Source organism: Amblyomma americanum, chromosome 3 (assembly GCF_052857255.1).
Source record: "Amblyomma americanum isolate KBUSLIRL-KWMA chromosome 3, ASM5285725v1, whole genome shotgun sequence".
Taxonomy (NCBI): Eukaryota; Metazoa; Arthropoda; class Arachnida; order Ixodida; family Ixodidae; genus Amblyomma; species Amblyomma americanum.
The window spans coordinates 112,855,365-112,864,397 of NC_135499.1; the positions used below are offsets into that span (position 1 = coordinate 112,855,365).

General features: G+C 51.2%; 1 protein-coding gene across 1 annotated transcript; it reads left to right on the forward strand.

Annotated features, from left to right (window-relative positions):
* The first annotated feature begins 2,529 nt into the window (after positions 1 to 2,529).
* LOC144123242 (uncharacterized) lies at positions 2,530 to 7,037 on the forward strand. The gene is made up of 2 exons (XM_077656103.1): positions 2,530 to 2,782; positions 6,644 to 7,037. The coding sequence occupies exons 1-2, from the start codon at positions 2,542 to 2,544 to the stop codon at positions 6,973 to 6,975; spliced, it is 573 nt and encodes a 190-aa protein (XP_077512229.1). The 5' UTR covers positions 2,530 to 2,541; the 3' UTR covers positions 6,976 to 7,037.
* The last annotated feature ends 1,996 nt before the right edge of the window (positions 7,038 to 9,033 follow it).

Here is a 9,033-nt window from a genome sequence, read left to right on the forward strand (position 1 = left end):
GTTTGAAGAGGTGGGGTAGCACTACGTCGGCAATGTGAGGCCTGGCGATGGGAAGGCGATAGAGAGAGGGAGGTCGACGGTGCGGCGATTTGGTCGGAGAGACGTGTGATCTGAGCGTGGAAGTCATCACGAGGCTCTGAAGGTCCACGCGGGAGGGAAGAGATGATGTCGGAGTGGGAGGCTGGGATACTGCGCCGAGAGAAATTGTGGAGTAGGAAACGTCCGTGACGGAATCCGCCAGCTGAGCACACTCCTCCAAAGACAACCCCTGGGCGGGCACAAGCAACAGGCGAACCGACCACGGCATGCGCTGAACGAAAAACTCACGCAGGAAGGCTTGGTCGAAGATGGCAGCCTTGTCGCCCAGGAGCTGCTGGAGCCGCCGCAGCAACTGTGTTAGTTTGCGGTCCCCCAGTTCTTCGGAGCAGATGAGCTCTTTCGAGACGGCTGTTCGCTTGATGAGCTCAGCAGCCAACGTGTCAAACGGGGCCGAGGCGGGCGGAGTTATGAGGAGGTCGCGGACTTCGGCGGCAATCTCAGGTGGTAGCGACGCAGCTAGCGACGTGATGAAACTGCTGTGCCTGGGTGGTGATGCGGTAAATAGTGAACCGGCTGTTGACTTGAGCGAGCCAGAGTTGAGGATCGGCCGGCGAGGACTGGGGAAGGCGAAGGGACCGCGCAGAGACTGCACTGGAGGGTCCGTCACCGAGCATGGCGGAGGCGTTGTCGCCGGCGTTGGCTATGGTGGAGGCGGGTGTTCGTGCGGACGTCCGGGTCACCAATTTGTCGCGCCAATCAGTATGATGCCTGCACGATGAAGGAAATCATTGATTTACTGGCTGAAGTGCTGCAGCGTCTAATGCCGGGGAGCCGAGCGGCGCGTGACGCCGGCATGAGGAGCGAGCTCAATTCCACCGCACTTCGGCGTCATCATCTTCGATGGCTGGTGCTGCTCATCCTCCGTTAAGCCACTGCTGCTGCTACAAGCCAACGCCTCAGAAAAAGTGTTAAAATTTCGCTCAATTGCATTATTAAGGGTTTTTTCTACTGAAGTCACAATTGAGGCAGTCAAGTTGGACTCAATCTCCCCAACACAAGCGCGCACACGGCTAGCGTATGAGCCTTATTTTCTGTTCAGAACAGCGTAAGCATCGGCTCTTGAGCATCGCTGCTCTCTGATGACACCCCACCAGCTGCGCTCTTCACTCGTTTTGCGGAATCGGAACCATCAGTTGTTGCTCCAGAGGCAACAATGAGGCTGCTCTGAGGTGAAGTTATCAGCAGAATGACCTTCTCTTCATAGACGGCAGCGGGTCTTCGACTTGCATGCTTTGCCGCTATACCCAAATTGCCAGCAGTTGGCGCATTGAATAGGGTGGGGTTGCAGACTGTCCACACGGTATACAATCGGCCAAAAAGTTTGTTCACCAGGCCAGGAAGAGCCAGCAAATTTTGTTATTACAGACTCAGTAGTAACACGTGAGCTGTTTATCTTTCTACTGCAGCGGTAGACTGGAAGAACCCCAACTCCGGCAACCTGAAATTCTTCTATCCTGCGGGGAAGACACTGGGTCGACACTACGTACAATACCCTTGACATATTCAAGCTGTTCGGGAATGATTGATTTCACTGGCAGTCAGCTGGAATTTTTTTACTGAAGCAAGTCTGCTACACAAGCGATATCTGAGGACATGCAGACAAAGCCTCTACGGCCAAATGGACGCACTTCCGAGATCTGCAGATAGTGGGCTGTCAATGATCTTAGCTCCTTAGAAGGAGGAGGCGATTTACACTGACGTAATGGTTAACGTCACTGGAAAGCGCCGTGGCAATGTACCCTTCTCAGTAGTCCCAACCGAATGATGTCACATGTGACAGTCTAGTTTTTTCCCCTCATAACTCCTCCCACAGCTGTGCCGACCTCCCAAAACACATACAACGTTATCTTCTTTCATAATTCGCTACTGGTCCAACGTCGCGAGTACATCTCTTGCCACTTCCCAGACCATAAGGCTTGCTTCATGGCTATCAAGGACTGGGAGAGCAGTGCTACGTAGAAAAACTAGTATGTGCCAGAAAAATTAAAAGTGGCCTTAAAAGCACATGTATGCATCTCGTCCTCAAATTATTTGCCGCAATATATCGCTAAATGAAACTACCTCCACAGATGTCGCTGACTCAAGCCTTTGACATTGATTAACCGCCCTATCCTTATTTCCCTCCCTTAAAATACTTAAGATGTATTGTTGGACATGAATTGATAAGAATATTATCAGGACAAAGAATTCGTCAAGAGCAACGCAGCTCTTCGGAACCTTTCACCGTCCAGTTCGCAGCCAGTAGGTTCTCAGTGCTGGTACTACGTTCTGCTGATTCATTGAAAAGTCTGGGCAATGCGTTGCTACGTGCCGTTGCCTTCCACTGGAGAAGAAGAGTAGAACGCACGGGACACGCGCCACGCATCTGGAACTCTCTCCACGAGACTGGGCAGAAGAAGAAGGCTCTTTTCGAATCGCAGGTCGGCGACGAGATCATCCCGCATGGAAGACATTTTCAAATTTCGTCCACACGTCACTGGCCCGAAGGACCAGGAGACTGTCCAGCAGGGTTCTCAGCAGGCTGTAGGCGGAAGAAGTCCTGCGGTGGCCAAAGCAAACCGGAAGCAGAAGGCCGCTCCCCGAAAGAGGCGCCACTCCAAGGACCACCGCCGCAGGCGCACGTCAAGCGTCTGCACTGCGACCACCGCCGACAGTTCATGCTTCCTGAAACCAGTTGAACAGGGTGAGCGGCACGGTTGGTTCCGAGTGCTCGGACATGGGGACCGTAGAGCAGGAATGGCATTTTTAGATATGTCTAAAGGGAACATAGTTGGAGTTACCCTCAAGATGTGTCGCATTTTTATTCATTACCGTTAACAGGGAATTATGCACATGCTGGCCATCTTTCGTGTGAGTGTCTGAAAAAGCTGTTTTCGAGACTTCCCACCTTCTCACTCTGCTGAGCAACCGCTTCGGCAGCTTTATTCGAGAGATAGATCGTCATGCTTTGAGGCTTCTAGGTCTGTTATGAAAAGAGATCAGTTTAGCTTCGTGACATATTTTCGGCCTTTCAAGCTGTAGTGTAACTTGTCTTGACAAAGAATCTAGCAGTTTGGTATATTGCGCTCGGACACGAAAAGGTCTTCTAAAAGAACTGTTTATTGGGCTGGCTTGCACCCAAAATGGACTGAATCACTCGGCGGCGGCGAAGCGACAAGCGTGCTCGGCGGTCGTCGAACAGAATGCCGGCCGCTGTCGGCCGTGCTCAATTCAAAGCTGATAGCGAACTTTCGAGATAAAGAGCGCAAAGTTACTAGAACATTCCGGAACAACGTAGAATCAGCTCTGCCTGGCTGCGATCAATCGAGATAAATCTAGTCGCGTCTTGCGTCGCAAACAAAGCGATAAGGTGATGTGGCGGCAGATTTGAAAAACGAACAAACACTGCAAATATTCGCGGCATTACTCCCCTCTCAAAGAAGCATCGACCCGATGCATTAAAAGAAATAATGCGACTATTAAGGAAAACAAACGGATCTTGCGAAAATAGAGCATGGAAATGCAGCGGCCTTTAGCGCGCATAATACGGCTTCAAACGGACTACACGGACAATTTCTGGTCGTACGCGGCGTCGCTGGGATGCAGTCATTGCGTCAGAGATGACTTCACAATCCAGTTCTCCCAGCCGACGAAGAACCTTGTACGGGCCGAAATATCGGCGCAAAAGCTTTTCACTCAATCCATGGCGGCGAATGGGCGTTCACACCCAGACTTGGTCTCCTGGCTTGTATTCCGCGTTCCGTCTTCGTAGGTTGTAGCGTCTGGCGTCGGACCGCTGCTGATCTTTGATCCGTAATCGGAAAGCCTTCGAGCTTCTTCTGCGCGTTGAAGGTAGGCGGCAACGTCGACGTTCTCTTCTTCTGTAACGTTGGGCAGGATGGCGTCTAGCGTGGTCGTGGCCTCCCTGCCTTAGACGAGACTAAAAGGCGTCATCTCGGTGGTCTCCTGCACTGCGGTGTTGTAGGCGAAGACGACGTAAGGCAGGATGACATACCAGGTTTTGTGTTCGGCATCGACATACATAGCGAGCATATCGGCGATGGTGTTGTTGAGGCGCTCGGTCAGTCCGTTGGTCTGCGGATGGTATGCAGTTGTCCTCCTGTGGCTGGTTTGGCTGTAGCGCAGGATGGCTTGCGTTAGTTCCGCCGTGAATGCTGTTCCTCTGTCCGTGAGGAGCACTTAGTGGCACAGGCAGGGGCATATTGGTTTACATTCTTTTTCTGGCTGCCCCAACATACATTTTGTCCGTGAGGAGCACATCGGCAGCGCCGTGTCGAAGAAGAATGCACTCCACGAAAAATTTGGTGACTTCTGCTGCTGATCCGTTCGGTAGGGCTTTCGCCTCAGCGTAGCGGGTCAGGTAGTCGGTCGCTATGATGATCCACTTATTTCCAGATGTTGACGTTGGAAAAGTGCCAAGCAAGTCCTAGCCAATCTGCTGAAAGGACCTTGAGGGAGGTTCAATGGGGCTCAGAAATCCTGCTGGTCGTGTGGGAGGAGTCTTTCGTCGCTGACAATCTCGGCAGGTTTTCACATAGTGTGCGACATCGGCAGACAGTCGGGGCCAGTAATACTTGTCTTGAATGCGGCGGAGGGTGCGAGTAAACCAGAGATGTCCAGCTGTCGGCTCGTCGTGTGAAGCCTGTAGAACTTCTTCGCGGAGACAAGTAGGTACAACAAGGAGGTAGGTTGTTTTGTTCGCTGTAAAGTTCTTCTCCACAAGGACCTCATTCTGCACACAGAAGGAAGACAGTCCTGGCTTGAATGAAGCGGCGGGTGAAGAAACCTTGCCTTCCAGGTACTTTATGAGGCCTTTTAGGTCGGGGTCCGAGCGTTGCTGCTGAGCAAAAGAGCTGGGGCTGATGGGTCCCAGGAAGGCGTCCTCATCGTCGTCCGGCGGCGGTGCATCTACAGGGGCTCGTGAGAGGCAATCGGCGTCAGAGTGCTTGCGTCCGGACTTGTAAACGACGGTGACGTCAAACTCCTGGAGACGCAGACTCCATCGAGCGAGTCGGCCAGAGGGGTCCTTCAAATTGGCAAGCCAGCAGAGCGCGTGGTGGTCGCTGACCACCTTAAACGGCCGTCCGTAGAGGTAGGGGCGGAATTTTGACGTAGCCCAGATGATGGCAAGGCACTCCTTCTCAGTTGTCGAATAGTTAGCCTCGGCCTTGGAAAGAGAACGGCTAGCGTATGCGATGACTTTCTCCAGCCTGTCACTTTTTTGAACGAGGACGGCGCCTAGTCCCACGCTGCTTGCGTCGGTATGAACTTCAGTATCGGCGTTTTCATCAAAATGCGCAAGGATCGGTGGGGAGTGTAATCGACGCTGAAGTTCTTAAAGGCTTCTGCTTGCGGCGCTTCCCGTTTAAACGACACGTCTGCCTTCGTCAGTTGGGTGAGGGGCTCGGCGATGCGCGACGTTTTTCACAAATCGTCGGTAGTATGCGCACAGTCCGAGAAATCTGCGCACTGCTTTCTTATCGGCCGGCGGTGGAAACTTTTCAATAGCAGCTGTTTTCTGCGGGTCTGGGCGTACTCCTTCCTTGCTAACGATGTTGCCTAGAAACAGCAGCTCTTCGTAAGCAAAGTGGCATTTCTCTGCTTTCAAGGTTAGGCCAGATGACTTGATTGCGTCTAGTACTGTTCGAAGTCTTTTGAGGTGCTCTTCAAAGTTCGAGACGAAGACAACGACGTGATCTAAATATACCAGACAAATTTGCCACTTCAGGCCTGCCAGCACTGTATCCATTACTCGCTGAAATGTCGCTGGGGTGGAACAGAGACCAAATGGCATCACCTTGAACTCAAACAGCCTATCCGGAGTGATTAATTCTGTCTTCTCGCGATCTCTTTCGTCGACCTCAATTTGCCAGTAGCTGCTCTTGAGGTCCATCGATGAGGAATATTTGTCGTTGCAGAGGCGGTCCAGTGTGTCGTCGATGCGGGGGAGGGGATAGACGTCCTTTTTTGTTATGTTGTTCAAGCGGCGGTAATCCACGAAGAATCGAAGTGCACCGTCTTTCTTTTTCACTAGAACAACCGGTGCCGCTCATGGGATGTTTGAAGGCTGGATGACGTCGTCGCGAAGCATTTCTTCGACTTGGTCCCGGATGGCTTGTCGTTCTCGCACCGAGATCGACACCGAGCGCACTGAGATCGATATAGTATATGTGTTCACTGTTATGTCCACTAGAAAGTGAAGAACTCGTTGCAATGGCTCGTTGGATTTAACGTTGAGCTCCTGAGCACGAGTTCAAACCTTGGAGCCCTGCGCCAAGATCAAAATGCATTCGCAGGACACCCGGATTGATTTTGTGCCACAGCGTGTTGCGTGCTACAGGCAAACCGATAATAAATAGCAGCCCGATGACACCGCGTCATAGCTGCTAGTAACTATACGTGCACTACTTTACCGTAATCAAAAGAGTTCGCCGCAGACCTCTTTACCATAATCGTAATAGTTGGCCGCAGAGTTCTAATACGCGCCAAGAAAGCAGTCGTCGCAATAACTACAACGAGGCATCTGCGTTTCATGATTTCGCAGTGGACAGCCTATCGCGCACAGGAGGAAAGCAGGACCGCAGCGCCACGGATGCAATCAGTCAACCGAAGCACACGGACCCAAGTTCCAGCATCAGTCAGGCCAAGACGACCTTGGAGGCTTCGCAGGTGGAACTCGACGAATCAATGTGCCCGCTCTCCTCGCCAATGCCGCTGCCACCAGTCACCCCTGTCCTGTCACCACAGTCTCCTTCGTTCCATGTGGCTGGCGGCGCTCTGGAAGAACACAAAGCGGAGCCCGGAGACGACGTCCCGACTTCCGGGACTTCGGAAATTCCTTGGTCCCCTGTGAGTGTTGCATCTTTTGGGCACTGACGATGAGCTAGACAGAGAAAAGCGCAGTTGGAGTGGCACCACGCGAACGAAGACGCAGCCTATGGAAGTACAGTACAAGCGGTCATTACAAAATAAAAATTTTATTGTAATAACAATAAATTGTTTTTAGATTAAGGAAATAGCGCAGTATCTGTCTCATATATCGTTCGACACCTGAACAGCGCCGTAAGGGAAGGAATAAAGGAGGGTTTGAAAGAAGAAAGGAAGGAAGAGGTGCCGTAGTGGAGGGCTCCGGAATAATTTCGACCACCTGGGGATCTTTAACGTGCACTGCCATCGCGCAGCACACGGGCGCCTTAGCGTTTTTCCCCCATAAAAACGCACCCGCCGCGGCCCTGTTCGAACCCGGGAACTCCGGATCAGTAGTCGAGTGCCTGCGTGCAAGCTTCGTCACGAGTTGGTGTCCGTAAAGGACAAGCTAAAAAAGGAAAAGTTTCCCGGAGTAATTTATAAAATCCCCAGCTCAGACTGCGATCACTCCTACATAGGTGAAAGCGGAAACTTTGAAAGACGGCTGAATGAGCACAAGAATGATGTCAAGAAAAAGAAGGCTTGTTCCAACGCACTGGCTGAACACGTTGAAAACACGAAGCATGATATCGCTTGGAAAGAAGCGGCAATTATCGGCCGTGAGAAAAACTGGATATCACGCCAATATCTGCATGGAGTCTTTGTTTATCCAGACAACAGATCAGACGCTCAACCGTAACATCGGCAATCTACCGCCCTCGTACGCTAGATGCCTGCGACGATTAGCACAACGTACTTAAGCTTTGTGTGCGAAATGTTTCCATCATTGAACAAGACTTCCGTGTGGAAGTCGAAACGTCCTTCCATCTTGACAACACCTTTTGGTCGGCGCTTCGTTATTTTCGCCAATGTATTCACCCGACCAGACGAGGTTTCGTCGAACCTTAGATTTCATTTCAGCTGTTAAGACTATGTTTCCTCTTTGTTCGGCGTCGGTTTGGTTATCTCAACACACTAGATGCAACGGGTCACGCCAACTGGTCGTGAGGGAGTGACGTCACGCATGGCATAGCGCCACGCTTACTCGGAAGAATGCCGGTCACTAAGTGGCTCGAACACAAAGGCGTCGTTCTTGATTCGATTGTGTTCCACATGGATGGATATATACATGTTCATATGGGTGGGTAAGGGAAAGGTCTGGACTGTGCATGCTATTTACCCAGAGTTATCAAACATTACGACGCGCCGCCGTGTCTGTCGCTGAAGTTTGCATTACCAGATGGGTAAAGTTCCTGTCTTTTATCCGTAAAAGCAATATCCGCGAGCCGATTTCCTTTGTTGTTGAGGAGGGCTTGATAAGAGGTTGGAAAGACCGGGACGACATCCGCATTACGTCACAGTATTGACAGTATGAAGATTCCGTGGATGGGCGTTCATGCTTTATGAACCGAACGTTGCTGCACCGTCTACTCTGGCCAACAAGAACGCTGCTCTGCCTGGCAGCGCAATTTGATGTAATATTGATTCCACCCCACGAGACAAACGTCCCGAATTGGGGGTTTCTGAGAGCGTTTCTTGATTTTCTGTATTATTACGTTATTCGGCTTACACATTAATACTAATACGTTATTGTACTAATGCATTGTTTACTATGTTAACGTCGAAGTGATCTGTGCGTGTAAAATCGTGTTTAAAAGCCGCTATGCAGTCGGGGACAAAAGTCTGCAGGGTGCGTGAGCGGCAACCGAAGCCGACATCTCTGTTATTAGCAGGTGTTTCGAGACATACGCTCTTGTGAAGGTTAAAGCCTGACACATTCTGTAGTGCGCGCTATTGAAATTAGAAACCGGTTGGCCGACCCGGCACGTTGTGCCTAGTTCGCGCGTTTGGCATAGTTTTGTCTCCGACACCGTGTCACGCGCGATGTCCCGGCAAAAATTTTTCCCTGTCTTTTCACTTTGCCTGCTGCCTTTTCATATGCCTAATCACCTTCTGGCATGCGCTACATATGCATTTGTGGCGTAATCCTAGTTATCATCTGCCTTTAAATTTCACATCTTCTGTGAA